The sequence below is a fragment of the Gorilla gorilla genome, chromosome 3 (assembly GCF_029281585.2).
Source record: "Gorilla gorilla gorilla isolate KB3781 chromosome 3, NHGRI_mGorGor1-v2.1_pri, whole genome shotgun sequence".
NCBI lineage: Eukaryota > Metazoa > Chordata > Mammalia > Primates > Hominidae > Gorilla > Gorilla gorilla.
The window spans coordinates 24,186,918-24,209,881 of NC_073227.2; the positions used below are offsets into that span (position 1 = coordinate 24,186,918).

Genomic DNA, 22,964 nt, shown 5'->3' on the forward strand with positions numbered 1-22,964 from the left:
AGTTGGCCCAGGAGGTGGACTCTGTTTGTCAATGATGCACTATCCCCTTCACAGAAAAAGGAAGGTCCTGGCCCCCGAAGAAACTGAAACATCACACAAGGGAAGGGGCTCCAAGCACCCTCTACAAGACCTATGCAGCCAGAACCTACACAGGTGAGGGTCAGCTGCTGTTTATGTAGCATTCCCCGGGATCCACCTGCTTCCTCCTCTAGGCTGCAGAGGTGCAGCCATGCGGACCCCTCCTACTTCTATCTAAGAATCTGGCCAAGCGCGGTGGCTCATGCCTGTAATCTAGCAATTTGGGTAGGTCACTTGAGGTCAGGAGTTCAAGACCAGCCTGGCCAATATAGTGAGACTCCATCTCTACTAATAACAGAAAAATTAGCTGAGCACGGTGGTGTGTGCCTGTAATCCCGGCTACTCAGTAGGCTGAAGCACAAGAATCGCTTGAACCCAGGAGGTGGAGGTTGCAGTGAGCCGAGATCACACCACTGCATTCCAGCCTGTGTGACAGAGTGGAATCTGTGTCTCAAACAACAACAACAGCAAAGAATCTACAGAGCATACACAATGAACACCATCTACAGCCGAACTAGCAAGAAGGTGGTTCACAGACATATTTTGTTGGGCCCCCATGGTGTTTTTCCTCCACATTGTTTGCTAACATTGAAAAGGGTAATTTCATATGAAAATCAGATTTCTCTCCTTTTCAGATAGAGTTTCTAGCAACATTTGCCTCTTATTTGTTCCCCTTTCTGCCAATTTGATAGTCTTCAGAGTGAAGACTGGGAAAAATAATCAAATTTTTCTGTGGTCTTTCCACCCGTTTTGGGAACTTTTATTTGCCCACCTGCCCTTTGGGAGAATAGGAGAAATAGCTCAAATCATAGCTTGGCCCTGGCTAGCTGTAGAGACCTGGGCATGGCCTACACGTCCCTGAGTCTATCTCCAAAAGACAGACAACAGGGCGGTGACGACAGCCATAGAGGGCCGATGTGGGGACTGCGCAGGATGAGGCAGGGTGGTCATCCTGCCCGGTTCCTAGGGCTGCTGGACCAACACTGGTGTTTGTTTGCTCTCAAGCCTTTGTGATCTCACAGGAAGCAACTTTCTCTCCTGATCTCTGATCTCAGAGCTAGAAAGAGTAAGTTTACACACACACATACAGACACACACACACACTCTCTCTCTCTTTTTCTCTCTCTCTCTCTAAAGAACTCCCTAGCAGCCGAAAGATCGCAATCCGAGTGACCTCTAGTGATCCATGAAAGGCCAGGAAGAAGGTTCAGAAACGAGTCACCCAATATTTCCTGAAATGAAAATGCCTCCACTTGCTCCGCAGACTGTGGGAGACAGAAGCATCGTTGGAAAAAAAAATCCAGGCTTATGTAGGTTTATATGAAAGTCTATTAACTTTTCCTTCAAACAAAAGCAAACAGCCACAGACTGTATAATGGACTAATTACAGTGTGTGTGTGTTTAAGAAATAAATAGAAATAAAAGAAAAAGAGACCAAAAAAAAAAAACTAGTTTATGAAACTGAGTTTGCCACTCAGAAGCAGCCCACTTCATGGTTCTTATTTAAGAGAATTCTCCTGGGAAACGCTCCATGAAGCAATATTAGTTGTCAAACTGCTCCTCACTTGGTAAGTACTAGTGTCCTGGTTTGCAGAAGGCTTTTCTTTCGTTCTTACATTAAATAAATTTTTTTCTTCATTTATAAACACAGAGTCTTGCTGTGTTGCCCAGGCTGGTTTTGAACTCCTGGGCTCAAGTGATCCTCCATCCTCAGGCTCCCAAAGTGCTGGGATTAAAGGCGTGAGCCACCGCATCAGCCAGAAGGCTTTTCTAAAATAGCCAAGCACCTTCTCTTTGCACTGATCATTTTCCTCCTAAACCTAGCTTTGTCCTGAAATGCAGGCAACACCTGAAAACTGTTGGCGATAAACATTGGGGGAAATCACAGTCTCAAGCTGTGTGAAGGAGGCACCAATTCGGGCTCATTTGTACAGAAGGTATCACGAGGTGTCGGCTAATATCCAGAGCCCAGCTGGTGTCATCAATGGAAGCTAAGTGGAGCTGGCTCAGCTAACAGACTAGAGCCACACTTAGTTATCTTCTGAATCACCTTTGGGTTCCTTCCATTGGAAATGTCAAGGTAATAAGAAAAGATTATGGTTATTATAGTGAACCACAAACCCTTAAATAAGGGTTTACAATGGTCAAAGGGTGAATGTTTTGCCTTGTTACCTCATTGAACCCTCACAACCCTATGCAAACAAGGCTCTTATTTTTATTTATTTATTGAGACGGAGTCTCACTCTGTCATCCTGGATGGAGTGCGGTGGTGCAATCTCAGCTCACTGCAACCTCCGCCTCCCGGGTTCAAGTGATTCTCCTGCCTCAGCCTCCCAAGTAGCTGGTATTACAGGTGCCCGCCACTACGCCCAGCTAATTTTTTGTATTTTTAGTAGAGATGAGGTTTCACCATGTTGGCCAGGCTGGTCTCAAACTCCTGACATTGTGATTTGCCTGCCTTGGCCTCCCAAAGTGCTGGGATTACAGGCGTGAGCCACCACACCCAGCCTCAAAGCTCTTATTATTCCCTCCTTCTACAAGTGAGAAAACTGAGGCTCAAGGACATTACATTAGCACTTCCACAATGACACATGGAGGCAGAGCTAGAATCCACTCCAACTCAGACCCCTGGGACCTCTAGGAGGGTCTGGGTGGAAAAGAAAGGTGTCCCAATGTCCCTAGAGTTTCTGGGATGTCATTTCCTAACCTTCTGCAAATAAACCAAATCAAAACTATGATTCTTCACTGACTGCCTGTAGACGGGCTGAACATCCAGGAGACTTGCCAGGGTTCCCACTGGAGGTGGGTGTGCAGGAATGAAAACAAGTCTCGATTTAATTGTTACCATGAAAGATGCTTCAGCGAAACTCACATAAGGTGTCACTCAGTCTTTGGGATTCTTCTCTTACTGAAACAAAACACTTCAACCCACCCTTGGAGCTCTACTATAGAACACAGAATATAGAAAGTAGAAAAAAATTCAAATGTGCTGTGGACCGTTAAGGAATGACGTCCAACATTAGTATATCCCTAGCCCCAGGCTTCACAGGTGTATGAAGTGCTAGGCCCTTCACAAAGACAAGTCCTTCCAATGTCTGTTGTAAGCAGAATGACCATAGAATCATCCTAAAGCTTCATTTATGTATTTAATAGAACAATGGCATTTAATCTAGTTTGAATTTCAACACTAACAGCCCAAGATGAAATGTTCATTAGCAAGTGAGATGAGTGGCATTTCTCAACACCGACTAGGGCTGTTTTCTAACATTTTCCTGTTTTCCATCATTATCATGTCTTTTTTCTTGTACAGCAAGTTAAATCCAAGAGTTATCAAGTCTTATGCTGTTCCAGCAATGTGGGTAAAAACTAGTAAAAAAGGAGAGCTACGACAAGCTTCTTGAGCCTAGAGAATTAAGTCTCCGACGCTACACGCAGGACATCTGTGGCACTAATAGGTGCTCGGTTATTCTCTTATTGATGCTAGAACTGGAAGTCTACCCTCCTTTGTGGGAAAGGTCTCATGTGGTGGCATAAGACAGAAGACAGCTGACGCCTGCCTATTTCCAGCACTCAGATCTGAAGCTGGGAATTAGCCAGAGTCCAGCTGGCTGTGATGATCATGCCTAAGTGACAAAGGTCTGTGGCAGTACTGGTGTGCTGAGAGGACCCTGGCATCTCAAAGGCTGTCTTGTCAACTTGCACACTGACACCTCCCTTTCAATTGCAGGAGGACTTATTGGATGCAGCACATTCTTCCAGGCCTACCAGTGCATCTGCTTCTCAGGGAGCCGCGGAGTTGTGCCTTCTAGATTCCCTTTTAGGAATGACTTGCCTCCAGCTGGGGGCAGCATGGTCAGCAGAGAGCCTCCAGCTGTCAGAGCCTACCACTCTGACAGCAGAGCCTACAGCTCTACGGCAGTGCTGCTCCAGCCCTGGGAGCAGTGACTGGGGGAGGAGGGGCTGCAAAGACTTAGCTAATCTGTAATGATTAGCCCAGTGTGGGCAACTCCCTACAGGCCATGCTTGATCCAGAGCTCCTGCCTAGTCGGGCCAAGGCTTTGGCAGGCCAACCTTGACTTCTCCCCCTTTCTTTCACAACCATGGCTCCTCATAAACATCCTGCACTCCAAACTCCGTTTGAGCACTGCTTCCAGAAAGCCTGCCTGTGGCAGCCTCCACCCAGGCTTGCGTCTCTCTCTCTAGCATCTTCCAGGCAGCCTGGATGACTCTTCTTAGAACAGAGAGTACTTTCAGTGCCTTCACAACCAACAGGCAAACACCAGGAAGCAATTCTACAAATTCAAAGCAGTCCTAGAAGATCCAATGTTAGGGCAACATAGGTAATTGAGAACAGCTGTCCTCTGATCTTGAAAATTTCAGTCCATATATATAAGACACCCTCCAAGCATGCTATACCACAAAAAGGAAGGCCAGGACATTATGCAGGCAGCCGTACTGTCTACTCTCCCCAGAGCACACCTGGCTAATTGATACTTAAATCGATCTTCACCTCTGTCACAACACAGCACTCTAGCCACCAAGCCTTGCATACTGGAAGTATCAGATGAGATGAAGTCAATTTGCCATTTCATGACTTTATTCATTTATTTAGAGACGGAGTCTCCCTCTGTCACCCAGGCTGGAATGCAGTGGCATGATCTCAGCTCACTGCAACCTCTGCCTCCCGGGTTCAAGTGATTCTCCTGCCTCAGCCTCCCAAGTAGCAGGGACTACAGGTGTGTGCCACCATACCTGGCTAATTTTTTGTATTTTTAGTAGAGACAAGGTTTCACCGTGTTAGCCAGGATGGTCTTGATCTCCTGACCTCGCGATCCACCCGCCTTGGCTTCCCAATGTGCTGGGATTACAGGCATGAGCCACCGCGCCTGGCCAAGAACTTGATTTTTTTAATCATCACCATTTCTGCTCTGATCATACATTGACGTCGTAATCACGGTGACGCTTTAGGTCATGAAGGCAAAGCCCTCATTAGTCTCTCATTAACGCCCTTAGAGAATAGACCCCAAGGAGCCAGCTTGCCCTTTCCGCCATGTGAGGATTTGGCAAGACAACGCCACCTATGAGAAAGTGGTCCTTCACTGGACACCGAATCTGATGGCAACTTGATCTTGTATTCCAGCCTCCAGAACTGTGAGAAATAAACCCTGATGGTTATAAGCTACCCAGTTTAAGGCATTTCATTATAGCAGCTGGAAATTGCACTCAGATAACTTCTCTTCACCTAAATGGAAAATTATAATGAAAAGTTCTGATTTTTTTACAATGTTCAAAGTTTTAAGTTCAGGAAGCCATTTACCTCTTGAAAGGACAAATTTTAATGACTTTCTGGTTCTGTTCATCTTGAAATCTGACCAAGGTGGAGCATCAACTGCTACTAGGTAATATTGCTTAAGATAAGGATGTGCCTGACTGGTAAGCAGCTTCTGGCCTGGGAGGCTCTAAATATAAATACCTGGTGTGAAGCCAAAGCTGTGGGCTTCCCTGAATGTGGGCACTTTTAACTGGATGCCTCCCATGTGGAGCGTGGGCCTTCTAAGATGGATCTCCCCCATGCACCAACGTTAGACTCACCCTTTTGCATCTGAGACATCACTGTGGGGAGCGGGCTCGGGGGAGCACTGGCGGGCCAGCTGTATGGGTGTGGGAAGGATCACGCCCACTGAAGAGGACAGCCCACTGCTGCCCTGCTGCCCTGCACACTATGTCTCCACCTCTTATAAGCAGATAGGTCCCTGGCTGACGTGTGGGTCTGAATTCTTAGTAGAGCCTCAGAAGAGGACTGACCTCTGGCAAGCAAAGCTCAGAGTTACCTGACATATGATATATCCAGAACCACAGAAGCTCCTTAATTCTAAGGATTAGAATTCATAAAGATTTTGGAGGAATAATTGAGGTTCTTTTTCTGGTTGGTTACAGTTAATTTATTGGAAGGAAGGAAAAAAGGAAGGAAGGAAGGAAGGAAGGAAGGAAAGAAGGAAGGAAGGAAAAGCTTTGAAAACTGTAACTACTCAGTTTATTTGGTGCAGAGAAATTCTAAATGCAAGGTATGCATGCATTTATTCTGTAATGATCTACAGCCATACATAGCATTTTAAGATGACACCAAATTTTAGTTGCTGAATAATTCCATTGTTTAGAAATCGACTGCACATTTAAACTCATAGCATCATGGAACACTATGTAGAGCATGATTGGAGACTAGCATTGATAAAGTATCATACAGAGAGAAGTGAAGGCATCAGCAGCATGCAGAAAATTCAGTGCTGATCTATAGGAGATGAGACAGTTTATCACAGGGCGGGCATGCACTTCCAGACTTTGCTTTACCTTGTCATAACAGGATTGTGAATACCATATACATGATCTTTATGATAACCATTATTACCATTTTCCATACTGCAACAGAAATAAATACACCAAAAACACCATGTTATCTCTAAGATGAAGTATTTACATCATGGATTACAAAGACAATGTAATGGTCATGAAAAGTATGTAACAATTTGTTTAAAAAAAAGACAAACGAGTAATTGACATTTTGCTCCTTTTAAACTTCAAAGACCAAATGACTACTTTATAGATGAATAAACTTAACATATAAAATTTCATTAATTAATCAAGTATTTCTTGAGCACCTTCTATGTGCCAACCCTCTTTTTAAGACCACTGCAATTTATTTTTGCCTGGACAGATCTCCTGTTTCTACATAATTTTAAGATGTTAATAACTTAATTTTTAAAGCCCATTACATAATAATATCAACCTCCCCCATCCCATCTAGGAATATAGTTTTTTTAAAAAGGCTTACTTTTTCATGGGTATAGTTTCAACACTATAAAATACAAAAAAGGGAGATAAAATTAATTTTTTTAATTATTATGAAAGCTCAGCAACTACATCCCCCAAATATTTACTCTAACACGGATACTGACAGTGCAAATTCAGGAAAGACCCATGTTGAAAGATGAGTGAAGTGAAAAATGAGGCATACACATTCACCAGACACAGAATGAGGGGCAGACTACAGAGCCAAAATGGAAAGTGTAAAAACAGTTATCATAAAGTGAAATGCCAGGTCCCCGAGAGAGAGGAACTGCAAACAAGAAATAAAAAGGCTGGTTAGGGAAGCTGAGAGGATTAAGCAAGAGGAAAAAAGTAGTTAAAACAAGTATAGAAAAATCAGTACCAAGAAAAAAAAAAATTCACCTGAACAGAAGTGACCCAACTACTACTAAAAAAAAAAAAAAAAAAAAAAAAAGAAATCAACTTTAACCTCATCAGAACTCATCTTTAGCAACTCTTTGAAGACAGCACCACCTAGAAAATGACCCCCACATCTGTGGAAGCCCTTATACTTACTCATCATACACATCCTCCGAATCCATTCGACGATAGTACTTAGCCAGTTTTACCGCAAAAATTAGAGCCGGAAGTAAAAATACAGTAGCTTTTCCTATGCCAAACCAAAACAAATTCTAGGAAAAAAAAAATCAGAAGAATTAAATGTTTGAAGATAAGAAATGGGAAAAACAGTTGTTCGGGGGAATTTTTTTTTTTTTTTTTTGGAATTTTTAAAAATGAGTTGTCATTTTGTTCTTTAAAACAATTTGAGAATGTCATGTGGACCAGGCACTGTGTGAAGTGCTATGCACATTGTTAGGATTCATTTCATCTTTCTAAAAACCTTGAGTAGATCCTATTATTATGTTTATTTTACAAACGAGGAGCAGAAACAGCAAGTGGTAAAGCCAGGATGCGAATCTAGGCCACTCCAACCCAACTTCTAACCACCCCAAACAGATTCCCTTTGTTGCCCGACCATCCAGTAATCAGAGCATGGATGGCCAGCAGGTTTGAGTTTCAGTCCCTCTTATGAGTTGTTATTTATTTATTTATTTATTTATTTATTTATTTATTTATTATTTTAGACAGAATCTCACTCTGTCCCCCAGGCTAGAGTGCAGTGGTGCGATCTCGGCTCACTGCAAGCTCCGCCTCCTGGGTTCATGCATTCTCCTGCCTCAGCCTCCTGAGTAGCTGGGGCTACAGGCGTCCGCCACCATGCCTAGCTAATTTTTTGTATTTTTAGTAGAGACGGGGTTTCACCGGGTTAGCCAGGATGGTCTCGATCCCCTGAACTCATTATCTGCCCACCTCGGCCTCCCGAAGTGCTGAGATTACAGGCGTGAGCCACCGCGCCCGGCTGAGTTGTTTGTTATTAAGATGACAAATTAGCCAGGTGTGGTGGCTCATTCCTGTAATCTCAGCACTTTGGGAGGCCGAGGCAGGCGGATCACGAGGTTAGGAGATCGAGACCATTCTGGCCAACATAGTGAAACCCCGTCTCTACTAAAAATAGACAAAAAATTAGCCAGGCATGGTGGTGTGTGCCTGTAATCCCAGCTACTCGGGAGGCTGAGGCAGGAGAATCAGGTGAACCCAGGAGGCAGAGGTTGCAGTGAACCGAGATCGCACCACCGCACTCCAGCCTGGGCAACAGAACGAGACTCCATCTCAAAAAAAAGAAAAAAAAAAAAAAGATGACAAATTAACCCTTCTGGCTTTGTTCTGCATCTGAGCAGCTGAGATGCTTGCATCTTCATTCCATAACATTACTGTGTCAAGAAGTTAGAAACAACGCTTACTGCATGCTAGGGTCTCAATCAATGTTCCACGTTTAATTTAACCAATCTTGAAGGTATATAGAAGGTAGATGACCATGTTTTGTCTAAAGAGCATGTTAAAGTATCCTTTTTTAAATAGTTGCCAACATTTTAAAGTCAGATTTCACATGTAAACCTGGATTTACATCCTTTCTTGAAAATTCTAAAGTTCCATCTCTTAACAATGAACCCTTATTCCCACAAAGCAAGAGTCTGGAAGTGGTTCTTCCTTCAAGGGGACATTTGTCCTCAGTGGTGACACAGTCTATACCACTCACATCTGCAAGGTGATATTCCAAATGATGTAACCTTATGGACCAATCACGACAAACACACAATGTATAGATGTCACGGGCTGAATGCCACTCTGGCCAGCATCCTACACTTGGCCTGCTATGTAAATCTACAACCTGCCAACTTCCTACGTAAGTTCGAGTCTGACAATATCCCTGCCTTAGGATAATGCTGTCAGTAACACTAGAACGACTCTCCCCAGCCCACCACGAGGCCAAATGCCACTTGGAAATAACACCTGCTTCACCCTCACAGCTTGACCCTGCATTTCTGCTTTGCTCCTGGCTGAGTTCAGAATTACAGAGGTGGCACCACCTCTTGGCTCCTAACTTCCAGTCAATTTGTTCCCCCTTCCCTCTATGTTCTGTTAGATTTCTGTTTTCAACCTTGTCTTGAGAAGCTTTATAACTTTATAACAACCTTATCTTTTTTCTGGAAGCTGCCTCAATCCTTTTGGGGACAATTGAGATACAAAATAAACATGTTAGCTAGCCCACAGTCTATCTTATTGACTAAATGGATGCCCAGAGCTCTTCCTTACGATGTAAACCCTCTGCTACACAGCTCCAGCCTATGATCTTCCTGAGCAGCCTCTAGGCCTCCCCTCTGTCCCTGGTGATCTGTGGAAAGGCATCTGGTGGCTATGTGGTTCGACTGAATGTGGTGGGTGGTGGAGGCTGGACATAGAGAGACGTCAATTCAGAATCAAGCAGGTTGGCTCTGGACTCCCCTAATGAAGGCTTCAGCCAAAGCTGGCGGCAGGGGCCACCAAGCACAGGACAAGAAAAGTAGTTGCAAGAAGAAGTAAGCATCCAGGAAGCAGGGCCTAGGGTCTGCATGGTTGGGTCGGAGGCAGAATCCTTTTCACTCAGGCATGAAAGACCCTCCAGCAGACAGATGGACAAGTGAACGAGGGAGGTGGACAGACAGGGCAATAGGGATGAACTGTGACAGAGAGCTACCTGACAATGCATCAGTGATACTCTGTGCCAGGTATTATGCCAGACAACAGGGACACAGCCTTGAATGCACTGGTGACTCATGGAGTGGAGAGTCTAGAGTGTGCTGGAGAGACAGGTCTTAATCAAAGAAACATATAAATATGTAACTGAAACAGCAATAACATCTCTAAAGGAAAAGCATAGAGTTCTACAGGAATGAGGAAAACGGAGCTCAGCCTAGTTTTGGGGATCAGAAAAGGCTTCCTGGAAAAAAGACATGTTTGAGCTAAGACCTGAAGGCGGAACAACAATAGTAGTGAATATTCATTGAGTGCTGATGTTCCAACAGCGTGAAGGGCTTCACATGTGACCTCTCATTGAATCATCAAAACAGCCCATGTAGGCGAGGAACTCAGAAAATTTCAGGAATTTTTCAAAGTCACAGAGTTCTGAAAATGTAGAAGTGGAATTTTCATTCAGAGTTCATGTTCTCCACCATTGTGTTACCAGACCTGGAGGAGTTAGGTCTTAAAGTGGGGAGTGGGTAGGTGGGAAGCGGAAGAGGAGAGAGAAAGAGAAAGGTGGCGTGTGCCCATCTCCAGTCCAGGCAGAAGAAACGGCATGTGCATGGGCCCTAAGGTGGGGAAATCGAGATTTACTTGATGAAGTGAAAGAAGATGAGTATGTCTGGAGCACAGAAAGAAAGGCGGGCAGGCAGAGAGCACACAGTGACATCTGGAATGGGGAGGCTCAGCCATGCAGAGCCTAGTATGGGTTATGAGGAATCCTGATCTTTAGATAGCAATGGGAAGCCACTGAGGTGCTTTCAGCAGAGGGAGAGGATCCACTCACAGAGAGTCAGCATCTGTTGAGGAGGGAACAGAGCTGAGGATTAAGCCTGATTAACTGGAACTTACCATTCCAATAGTCACATTTCTAAGGGCTTTTTAATGACAAATGAAATTTGGTGCAACTTTGGGGTTGTATATGTAGTTGTACTGAGTATTCTTTTGAAGATGAGAAATCTGCACACCCGTGACTGTCTTTCTGATTATTCTGAACTAATAGGAGTTTTCTCCCTGCAGGTCTCCTGACTCATAAATATAATCCTAGTGAGGAAAGAAGATAACCGCCCAGAACTTTGACTTTTCTAGTCTATTAGCATCTTAATACACTGATCAAAATATTACATTTTAGGTTTTGGATTCTCTCAAGCAGAAAACAAATATTATAATGTATATCATAATCCAGAAAAACAACCAAAGATGATGGATTCATTGTGTCTTCTTTTGAAAGATGAAATCTTACCAGGGGGTCGATAATGTAGCTACACAGAAAGACATCAACAGCAGTATCTAGAGCGGTGGCCACAGGTTTGCACGATGCCACTTTCTCACTGATCTAGGGGGGTGGAAACACAGGGAAACTTTGAGCCGCATCCACAAAAACCCACGGGAATGAGACGTGCCATTTACTTTTGACTTGGTGTCACAAAAAGGATCTCCATGTCCTCTAAGACAGGGATCCCCAACTCCCGGGTCACAGATGGATACCAGCTAGTACCGGTCCACGGCCTGTTAGGAACTGGGCTCCACAGCAGGAGGTGAGTGGCGGGTGAGCAAGCAAAGCTTCACCTGTATTTACAGCTGCTCCTCATCTCTTATGTTACTGCCTGAGCTCCGCCTCCTGTCGGAGCAGCAGCAGCACTAGATTCTCATAGGAGCATGAACCCTATTGTGGAACTGCACATGCGAGGAATCTCAATTGTGCTCCTTATGAGAATCTAATGCCTGATGATCTGTCACTGTCTCCCATTACTCCCAGATAGGACCATCTAGTTGCAGGAAAACAAGCACAGGTCTCCCACTGATTCTACACTATGGTGAGTTGCATAATTATTTCATTATATATTACAATGTATTAATAATAGAAATAAAGTGCACTATAAATGTAATACCCTTGAATCATCCTGAAACTACCTCCACCCTCGGCCTGTGGAAAAACTGCCTTCCACTAAACCAGTCCCTGGTGCCAAAAAGGTTGGGGACTGCTGCTCTAAGACATGGAACTGACAGCTGATGTGCATGGATGAGTTCTGCACATACAGTTACAGTCAGCCCTCCATATCCCTGAATTCTGCATCCATGGATTCAACCAATCATAGATTAAAACATATTCAGAAAACAATGGATAGTTGCATCTTTACTGAACATGTACAGACTTTTTTAAATACAGTATACCAACTATTTACATAGCATGTACATTGTATTAGGTATTATAAGTAATCTAAAGAGATTTAAAGCACACAGGAGGATGTGCATAGGTTATGTGCAAATAACTATATCTTTTATATAAGGGACTTGAGCACCCAAGGATTTTGGTATCTGCACGGGACTCCGGAACAAATAACCCACGGATACTGAGGGACAATTGTATATATTTTAAAGCAAGATCCTTATTCTCTCTGAGCCTTGGTTTTCAGTTTCCTCATTTGTTTTGGAACAGTGAGACCCAACCTACAGGACTCTGAGAGAATTAAAAAGTTCTCGTGCCCAGCATAGTGTTTTAGTTCAAATTTGTTACCTGGCCCCTTTGTTACCTGAAAAAGGGGGTGGGAAGCAAATGGAAGAACTGCATATGGCAAAGGTGAGCAAAGGGGACCAGGAGGTGGCTATCCTCTGACCTGGTGGGAAGCCCCAGAAGTCTTGGTCCTGCACATCAATGTCCTTTCACTTACTTCCTACCAAATTATGGGAAATTTAATTTTATTTCTTCCAGATTTTACCCTAGAAAATGGCTATCCTGAAACTTGACCCCCCTTAACATTCATAAAAGATAAACTACTTACAGAGAACTCGATCCACTGCAGATAATGTTCAAAATATCCTATTATTGTTCTCCCATACTTCTTAGTTTCCTGGAAAGAAACAAAAGATGAGTAGAAGCATTAAAATGATGACAGCATACTTAAACATTATAAATATTTAATCTGTAACATTCAAGTGCCCACTTATGGACATGCTTACTTTAAAAAAGAAGGCTCACCTCAATAATAACAGAGGAAGTATTGTTTGTGATGAAGTTCTGAGCAAAATCCAGAGAAGCTAGAATCCTAGTTACTCTCTCCTGAAAGACACAGCCACAGTTATCAGGGTATCAAGTCATAGAAAGTTTTAATTAGACAATTTGCATATTGATTCAAGTGCTGTAACTCAGCTCTGCAACACCATGACCTGGACCTGCTAGTTAAGAGGAAGACAGAACCCACCCAGCCCCCTGAGGGCAGGGAAGGAGATGAGCTGAAAGTGAGCATTTACTCTAGCCCAGACACTGGGCTAGTCCTTGATAGGAATGGCCTTGCTGGACTTGCTGGAAATTCACAAAGAGGCAGGAAGGAAGGTACTGTTTGTTAGGTTCCCTTCACAAATGAGGCAGTTCATCCTCTTCAAGGTCACCATGCTGGGGAAACATACGACAATGCTGGGATTTGCACCGAACTTTTTTTTTTTTCACTGCAAAACCCATAGTCTTTGCACCACAACACAAGCAAAGACGAGTCCTCTGCCAACCCACATGGCAGCTTGGTGCAAATTGGAAATGGGGCCTTTTCTGCCCAGGGACCTCAGGGCACAGAGCCTGGCGACTGAGTCAATGGCCAGTTTCTGCCCTCAACTAACCCCCTTTGCTGGGCCCCTCATGAAAGGCCTTGCACCACTGCACACCCTCGCCCTGTTCACAGAGGTAGCAAAGCACCTGCACGTAGTCACTGGTGTGTTTCCAGGTTCCCCTGGCTTGAGACACACACCTGTGAAATGGCAAATGTGATCAGAGGCATAGCGAGGGTCCTGGAGCAGAGTAAATCTAAACAGCTTCAAAGGAGCTGAGCCATGATGTTGGTCTCACTGAGAAAAGTGGAAGGAGGAACATTTAGTTTTATCCTGTGGGGCTGATACCCAAAACCTCTCATGTACAGACTATTCCGTTCAATGAAAAAATATCTTCTGAGTTGCCCATTGGTACTGTGGATACAAGATGAATACAACCCAGCCTTGCAGCTCTGTGTCTGCTGAGGGAATGCTTGCAGCCCACACATGGCCCCTGTGGTAGGTAGATTGCATTAGCTGTTCAGGATTATTGATATGCTCCTTGGATGGCTTCCCAGAGCGTGGAGTATACTTCCCCAGCCAGACGACGATGGGTGTGACCCTGTGACTTGCTTTGGCCAATGGAACGCTGGTGAAGGGGCAGGGTGCCCATTCTGAGCTTAAAGGACAACCTGTGCCTCCACTCATCCCCTGAACTCCTGTCCTCCACTATGAGGACATGAGGTGCCCCAGACAGGAGCTGCTCCTTCAGGCTGGGTCTCTCAATGGGAAGATGTGTAGAGAAGCCTGTTGTCAAACCAGCAGGGAAAATGAACATTTATACTTAGAAGGCACTGAGGTTTGGGATTGTGTGTTAGGCAGCATTATCTCTGTGAAAGGGACCAATGTACCTTCTAAGCTTGCATCCTACACATCAAAACATAGATTTCACCTATGTATCTAATAGCCTGCTAAGATGAGGTCTGCACTTAGAGAAGTACTTGTAGAAAGGAAATAGCAGGAAAGCCCAATTTGCTATTTAAAATAGGTAGATAACTGAGGCTTTTTTTTTTTAACTTAAAGTACCTACAAAAATCCACATTTCTAGCATTCTTTGTGTGGTATTTTATAACAAAACCCCATGACAGAAAACAAAGTAAACCCTTACCAACAATCCATTCCCTGTGCGTTGAAGTATCTTGACACTTTGGTATAGAGTGCTCTGGCAAGAAACATAGATAATATTTCCAAAATTATTACATGAAGCAGCAAGATCACATACCTTGTGTCCTCCCTTCCCACAAGATAGCCATCAAATCTGTCTTTACACCGTAATGGTTTCATTCTAGAAAAAATAACCAACACAATTAACAATGTGTACTTTCTTTTTTTTTTTTTTTTTGAGATGGAGTCTAGCTCTGTCACCAGGCTGGAGTGCAGTGGCACGATCTCGGCTCACTGCAAGCTCCGCTTCCTGGGTTCATGCCATTCTCCTGCCTCAGCCTCCTGAGTAGCTGGGACTACAGGCGTCCGCCACCACGCCCGGCTAATTTTTTGTATTTTTAGTAGAGACGGGGTTTCACCGTGTTAGCCAAGATGGTCTCGATCTCCTGACCTGGTGATCCACCTGCCTGGGCCTCCCAAAGTGCTGGGATTATAGGCGTGAGCCACCGTGCCTGGCCAACAATGTGTACTTTCTATGCCTCTGGTGTAAGAAAACCTGAAGAAAACATTGGATACATATCCTAAAGCTGTGAAGAACAGCAAATCACATGCGAGGCATCCAAGAAATCCCTTTGAATTAGGTTTGATCAAAGTGGAAGGCATTATTTAAAGCAGAGCCTGCCCCGCAAGAGTGGTTAACCTGAATGGTTTAGACTGGAGGTTGACAAACTTTATCTGTAAAAGACCAGAGTAAACACTTTAGGTTTTATCTGCCATAGTCCCAACTACTCAACTTTGTCCTTGTAATCAAAAGCAGCCACAGAGAGTTTGCAAATGAGTGGGTGTGGCCATATTCCAATAAAATTTTATTTACAGAAACTGCTGGTAGGCTGAATTTAGCCTGCAGGCTGTAGTTTGCAGGGTCCCTAGTTTGCCAACCCCTGGTTTAGATCATAGGTCTCAGGTAGGAAGCACTTTGCCTATTTGTGGACAGGTTGCCCTAGCTCTGAAAAGGCCAAAGGGTCCTGTGTACTTGGACAAAAAGCATTTAAAAAAATGCAAAACCAGCTTAAAATGTTAACAAATTTGTGTTAGGCATAAACCAGTTACAGAAAATTGTAAATAGCACTGGACACAAATTAAGAAAATTCAGTGACAGGACTTTGTGAATAATCTAATAAATTAGGAAATCAAGAGAAAAAAAAGAGTATTGGAAACTAGTTCTGGGAAGTTCAGTGGTTGGGATGTTTGGATGTTTGGATGTTGGAGCTAAGTGGATTTACTTGCTTGTCCAAACCTGAGCAAGCTGATTCAGTAACCCAGTTTCCACACACTTCTCTCCTTGATGGCTACAAATACGGCCCACACACAAGCATAATATAATAATTCCTCCTCTTTACTGAGATCCTCTGAGGTCAGGTCCTTCATTTCCATGAACAGGTAAGAGCAAGGCAGTTATTGATCCCAACATTTTTAGATGAGGAAACTGAGAAGCTACAATAGTTTGGAGAGCCAGAAGCAGAATTTAAAACCAGGTCTGTCTAACTCCAAAGCCCACATTCTTTCTTTGTTAGAAACTGCCTTTATTGCATTAAGAAAAGAAGCCAGAAGGTGGTGAGAAGCAAATGGAAAGGATGGAAGAGAGGAGAGACGAAGCAACGCCCATCGAGACAGCAGACAGGGCTAAGTGGATCTACACAGAGAAGCACTTAACCTCACCTTCACATATTTCTAGACAAAGCTTGGAGAAAAAGAATCAAGTGAGTCCACAGCATTGTAGCTAAATGCGGGACATAGGAGGGCCTGCTCACAGCAATGGAAACTAGAGCAAGGTGGAAGAGACAGCCACAGATTTTATCTAACTGTTCACACTCAAATGAAAAACGGAATGGAATAAGCAGAAGAGGGAGGTGCAATTATTTTGTCTAAAGGCCAGCTCAACTTCTGGGGCTGAAGCCAGTCAGCTGGGACCTATGAGAGATGAGCAAGTGTCATGAGGCTAAATGAGAGCCAACTAGCTGCAGTAGATTTTGCTCAGGTCACAGTGAAATACAATACGTTGTTGACTGTTACCAGTGATTGTTCTATAGGAAGGACTCGTTGCTGGTGAATCGTTTTAATAGTTTGTGCATCTCTTTTCAGGGAGTTCCTCAAATTTCCTGGGGGCTACAAAAAGAATAAAAAACAAAGATCAACACCATCTTTCCAGACTCAAAGCACTCTCGCTATCCTCAGGGGCCCTGTGTAGCCAGGAGGGCTGCCATGACATAAGCATGCAATGATGGCTGTGAGTGGGCATGGGGGCTGGTGTGAGGGACAGTGCCAAGACACCCTCCTTCAAAGCACAGAACCATGGACTCTCAGCAATAACCCACACCCAAGAGACCTTCCTGAGTGCCAGAGACTGTGTTCTTTCCACCTCACCATGATACAGCCACTCTCAGTTTCCCATTTTACAGGTGAGAAAACCAAGGACCCACAGAGAAATTTTTATTTAACCCACACTCAATGAGTGTTTAATTTATTAATGAATAACAATCCTATAAGGTAGATACCATTACCCCATTTTACAGATGAGGAAACTAAGGCAGAAAGGAGAAGTAACTTGCCTAAGCTCCTATCCCGAGTCAAGACTTAGACCCAGGTCTTCTTCAAGAGCCCAGGTTCCTCGTCACCATGGCATGCTGCTTCTTGGATGGGGCTGGTTAAGGCCAAGTAGTCACCAACCAGCAGAGGAGTTGAAAGGGGAAGCTTATGGGGCTGGGGTGGTACCTCTGCCTTCCCTCATCACTTACTATTGGTAATTCAAAGCAACACATGAAATCTTCCTCCCACAGCCCCAGGTACTATTTCCTACAGCAGGAAAACAACCTGTGTGCATGGGCGGGTGTGTTTAGAAGTGGAGGGGTTAACAGAGGTGGAAACAGATCCAGAGCTAAAGTAGTGAGGGTGCCCGGACTCAGAGCAGAGGGTGGAAGGCTGCAGTCATCTTGAGATAGAAGGCAGGTGGGACTCCAAACCAGATTGAAGACGGGCAGAAACCAGAAAGAGGAGCCCAAAGCACCTCGCCCTGTCCATCACCATAAGGCATGCCCGCCAGCGCCATGACAGCTAACCATTGCCATGGCAACACTGGGAAGTTACCACTCATTTTCTAGCTATTTCTGAACAACCTGCCACTTAATTAGCATTCCATTGAAAGTGATTATAAATAAGACTACAAAACTGTCCCTAGGCTGCTACTTTTTGCACACCGCCTATGGGGTAGCCCCCCTCCAGAAGAGCAGTCTCTGAGCTGTAACCCTGCCACTGCCTCAATAAAGCAGGTTTCACCTGCCCTGCATCAACCCGACACCATCCTGGCAACATTCAAGGCTCAGAGGGGTTTGAGCCACATGGCAATGGCTGTGGACAGAAATGTAATGACACGCACAAGAGAGGCGTTTATGAACAAGGGATTACTCACAGTGTGAGGAACGTCTCCAGCAGCTTCCCTAAGAATGGTACTGACATTTGACATCTACAACTACTACAGTATTTAACCGGACGATTTGAACTCACCAAACTGTTTGCTTTTGCTTCTAGATCATATGCAAATGATAAAAGATTCACTCCTGCGGGGGATTTACCAGTCTACAATAGAAGTGAAAAAAATTGTCTTATGGATATGGGATCTTTAAGCCTTCACACAACATCTAGTAGGCAACAGATAAAACATGGATTCATAATCATAAAGTAATCATGTGAGGTCAGAAACTCTTAAACAGGTGGCAACATTTGCATCCTTATTTATACATATAAAGCCATATTTTTATTCAATCATATTATTCAACTATGAAAAGGAATGAAGTGCTGATAATGTTATAACATGGATGAACAGCAAAAACATGCTCAGTGAAAGAAGCCAGACACAAAAGATTATGTGTTATATAATCTTTTTTTTTTTTTTTTTAATACCCAGACTAGGTAAATCCATCTAAAGAGACCACAGATGAGCCAGGCACGGAGGTTCACGCCTGTAATTCCAGCACTTTGGGAGGCCGAGGTGGGCGGATCACAAGGTCAAGGGATCGAGACTATCCTGGCAAACATGGTGAAACCCCGTCTCTACTAAAAATACAAAAAAAGTTAGCTGGGCGTGGTGGCAGGCGCCTGTAGTCCCAGCTACTCGGGAGGCTGAGGTAGGAGAATCACTTGAACCCAGGAGGTGGAGGTTGCAGTGAGCCGAGATTGCACCACTGCACTCCAGCCTGGTGACAGAGCGAGACTCCGTCTCAAAAAAAAAAAAAAAAAAAAAAAAAAAAAAAAATACCACAGATGGGTGGTTGGGTGGTTGCCAAGGGTTTGGGGAGGAGGAAATGGGGGCAACTGCTTTGGGGTTTGCTTTAGGGTGATGAAAATGTCTTGAAACTACAGGAACTACAGAAGTAGTTGTGCAGCACTGTGAATGTACTCAATGCCACCGAATTGCTCACTTTAAAATAGTCTTACATTATGTGAATCTCATCTTAATAAAAAATCAAAGGCAAAACAGAAATACACATCTGACACTTTAATTTCTCCTAAAGGATCAAGCATGAACACATGTGTCATACCTGAGCCAAGTAGCTGTCATAATTCATTCTGTCTATTCCACAAGCAGCAAAATCCTGAAGGTTTTTTCTTCCTGCTGCACCCAACAGAAAGATATTAAGATTTACCTTCAGACTTTCCAATTCACTGCTTATGCTTCCAGTATGCTGCGAAAAAAGGAAGTTACAAATCAGTCCCTTATTCTCCAAGAATGTCACAAACCAAATGCTTTAAAAGAGCAATAAAAGCTGGATGTGGTGGCTCATGCCTGCAATCCTAGCACTTTGGGAGGCTGAGGTGGGAGGATCGCTTGAGCTCGGGAGTTCAAAACCAGCCAGGGCAACATAAAGAGACCTTGTCTCTATTTAAAAAAAAATTTTAAACATAAATTTAAAAAATAAATAAAAAATAAAGAGCAATCAAACCACAAAAGACAAAAAAAAATGTGCAAGCACTTGACTGGCATCTCTTCCTGGTACTTCCCATCTTGTTCATTTTCCATCTCTTTCTCTATGGGTCCCATGGCTTCTAAGCCTCCAGCTTTGACAAACAGAGAAGCTGAAAGGGACAGGGTAGGCTGGCATTCCAGGGAAGGGACGAGTACACACAACAGCTGGGAGTAGGAAGAAATGGGAGATATCATTTGGGGAACGGTGTTCAGTTACTTGGGCAAAGATTATGGAAACACGGTCGTTGATTCAGGGTTGTACTGATAGTCAGCAGTTTCCAGCAGCATGGAGTGCCTGCACGTCCCAGGCAACCTCTCCAACTGCCATCCACCATAGCACACAGAGAAGTGACCCACAGCTCGACGGGCATCTATTTAGGGTTTGGTTACAAAATTATGTCTGCTTAATGTATATGTATGGACTATTTAGGGAAGATAATAAACATTTCATATACAGCTTTCAAATAGAGCTTTTCGCATTTGAAAACCATCAAGCCATCATGGCCTCATGGTAACTCTAGCAGCAGTGGGCAAGCTGTGGGGGCTTGGGAATAGCCTCTTCCCTTGGGATCCCTTTGTTTCTGCCCTCATTCTGGAAACCCAAAAGAGAGATGACAGTCTAGATTCTTTCTGGCAGAACGTCAGAAGAGGCCTCCAGGTACGGGGAGTGGGGTTGGTCTAGGTTAACGGCACCCTAGGCCTGGGCAGCTGAAACTCTTGCTCTTTCTTCAGGCCAGTGTGCTCTGGAATGGTCTTTCCTCCAAATCTTAAGACTCAAGACTGGGGTGTGGGCTCTGGCAAAAGAAAAGAGGAGGTTCTGTCGGCTTCCATCCTCTGCTTTAGTTCACACTGGAGTCCTGGGGCCACCTTGTGACTCATAAGGAAGGAGGACGGTATGGACCATGCTCCTCCACACTGAGCGCCCAATTTCAGGGACTGGCAGAAAAGGAGGCTGGTCTTGGAGTGAGAGGCTTCCTGAGGAACAAATAGGGATTGTTCCCACAAAAACGTCTATACTCAGCAAAATGACTTCTTTCCCTGTGAAGTGTCCACAGTGAGACCCCTCTAGAGGCTCTCGCATAATCCACTAGGAAAACTCAAACCACAAGAAAGACTGGTCGGGCAGTGAGAAAACGTTTTGGAACCAAATAGAGGTGAAGGTTACACAGCCATGTAAATATACCAAACATCACTTTTAAATAGATAATTTTATCTTATGCAAATTTCATCTCAATTTCCAGAAAAGAAAGAAAGACACCTAGATTTGGTGAAGGAATGTGTTATGTTGATTCCATGATGAGTTCTAATTACCTCATTAATGTTGAGACGTTCACTGATATTGAAGCTGTTCTGCAGGTGAAGAGTGCCGTAAGTGCCTCTATTTTTTTTGCAGTCACTGTGGGAATGAACAGAGAAATTAGGACCTAGAAAAGCTGTTGCAGCTACCTGTGTCCACCACTGAAGATGAGGAGAAAGGCTCACTGTTTCTCCTTGTTTAATCTGTGAACACAGAAGTGGGGCTGCGTGCCCCCAGTGGCCACACAAATCCCCCAGCACCCACCACTTCTGACTTCTTGCCTTGCTTTACTAACAGTCCTGTTCTTGGAAGAGATGCAATAGGATTGATGAATATATCTTTCCATCTGTCTCCTACATGCTCTAGTTCTGCGGTGGACCACAAGGTTACAGATTGGGAAGAAATAAATTCTCATTAAAAAGAAAAACAATACTTGCTAGAAAGAGATGCACTGCAGAGTAGATTATGAACTTCATTAAATGATTCAATGAAGCTCCTGCCAAGAACATTTCTCCTCTGTATTTCCAGGCCCGAGCGGCACTGACTAAATATACGCTTAGATGTATATCCTCATGGTGAGGACAGAGATAGGGAGGAGACACAGACATCTCGATGGTCAGCACAGTTTGGCTGTAACCCAAGTCAGCCCCCTGGGTGAAATGGCCTCACCTCACCATGCCTCAATCATATCTCTAAAATAGGAAAATTTGACTTTTTTAGACTTGACTGAGCTAAGAAGGGTAGGCCTCATTGGATGTGTATTCCTGCCACAAAAATAGCGGCATCCAGGAATGTGGCATCTCTTCCTTGCCACAGCAGCCAGGGCCCTCTAGGCCTGAGGGATGCCTGGAAGAAGCAACTTTCCCACATCCCTAGGAGGTGTGATCCTTCCCTCCAGAGAACAAGCGGGTTGGTGTTGTTGGAACTTAGAGCCTGATGCATGAACAACCAGAGGTAAAACTAGAGGGCTCTGCAGGAGCCAGAATCACAAGGAGCTAGCATGCCAGGCTGAGACACTTGGCTTTGTCCTCTCAGCCTAGGGGTGGTGAACAGGTTTAACTGTACAGAGAAAAGCCAATGGATTGCTAATGTATGCCTAGAGCACGCTGTCCAGAAGGAGCCTGAGGCTCCCTGGGCTAAGCAGAAGACCTCAGTTGACTATCAATGTCTACCCTGAGTATGGGGGATGGGCACTGGATACTTGTTAGCTGCCTCTGCCAGAGGCAATGGAGAAACTTAGGTAGGAAGTGACACATGTGGTTGGGTCACATCACATCATGCTTGGAGGTTTGGAGGATGGAATGGGAACAAGGAGACCAGTTGGAAGGAGAGAGAGAGAGAGAGAAAGAAGACGATGAAGAAGATGAAGAAGAAGGAGGAGGAGGAGGAGAAGAAGAAGATTTAGGAAAGATTTAGAAGACAAAGCCTACGAGTAACATTTATAAGTTCATTCTGAGTGTTGTCTCAGGGCTCCAGAAGCTCAATTTTCACTGCCATGGGCTGAATAATGGAAACGAGGACTTTTCTCTGTCCTTTAACTTTGTATTTGGCCCCAAAGTGGTAGTGGGATTTTTGAAAGCTCCCGAAGAGTAGCCTACTGCCCCTACCTCCCTGCCTTTGTCTGTGTCCCTTGGCCTGGGTACCTTTTTCCTTCTTGGTCCAGCCAGTCCCCACTAACCTACTAAGATCAGCTTAGGTGCCATTTCCCTCAGGTAGTCCTTCCTAATCCCTCCATTCCCACACTGCATAAGACACCCTCCTTGGGGCTTCTAGAGTAGCCTCAATACATTTCTGTCACCTGTAAGTATCACTGTATTCTAGAACACTTCTTTACAGATCTAACTCCCTGCTAGGTTTTCCTTGACAGTAGGACCAGAGTCTAATTCAATTTTGTATAATATC

At 44.3% G+C, this 22,964-nt stretch overlaps 1 protein-coding gene across 20 annotated transcripts in view; it reads right to left on the minus strand.

Moving 5' to 3' along the window:
• The window catches only part of PROM1 (prominin 1), a 151,802-nt gene that overhangs the window by 4,668 nt on the left and 124,170 nt on the right, over positions 1 to 22,964 (minus strand). For 8 of the 20 annotated variants that reach the window (XM_055385696.2, XM_031010328.3, XM_004038471.5 and 5 more), the window contains 11 exons: positions 21,077 to 21,161; positions 19,341 to 19,484; positions 18,307 to 18,378; positions 16,819 to 16,911; positions 14,750 to 14,803; positions 13,043 to 13,123; positions 12,846 to 12,914; positions 11,306 to 11,398; positions 7,459 to 7,574; positions 6,908 to 6,931; positions 6,427 to 6,495 (listed from right to left, as the gene is read on the minus strand). In XM_055385696.2, the coding sequence (XP_055241671.2) occupies positions 6,427 to 6,495; positions 6,908 to 6,931; positions 7,459 to 7,574; positions 11,306 to 11,398; positions 12,846 to 12,914; positions 13,043 to 13,123; positions 14,750 to 14,803; positions 16,819 to 16,911; positions 18,307 to 18,378; positions 19,341 to 19,484; positions 21,077 to 21,161 (900 nt within the window). The remainder of the gene's footprint in view (positions 1 to 6,426; positions 6,496 to 6,907; positions 6,932 to 7,458; positions 7,575 to 11,305; positions 11,399 to 12,845; positions 12,915 to 13,042; positions 13,124 to 14,749; positions 14,804 to 16,818; positions 16,912 to 18,306; positions 18,379 to 19,340; positions 19,485 to 21,076; positions 21,162 to 22,964) is intronic. The other 12 variants (XM_055385708.2, XM_055385706.2, XM_055385711.2 and 9 more) reach the window with 3 other exon arrangements.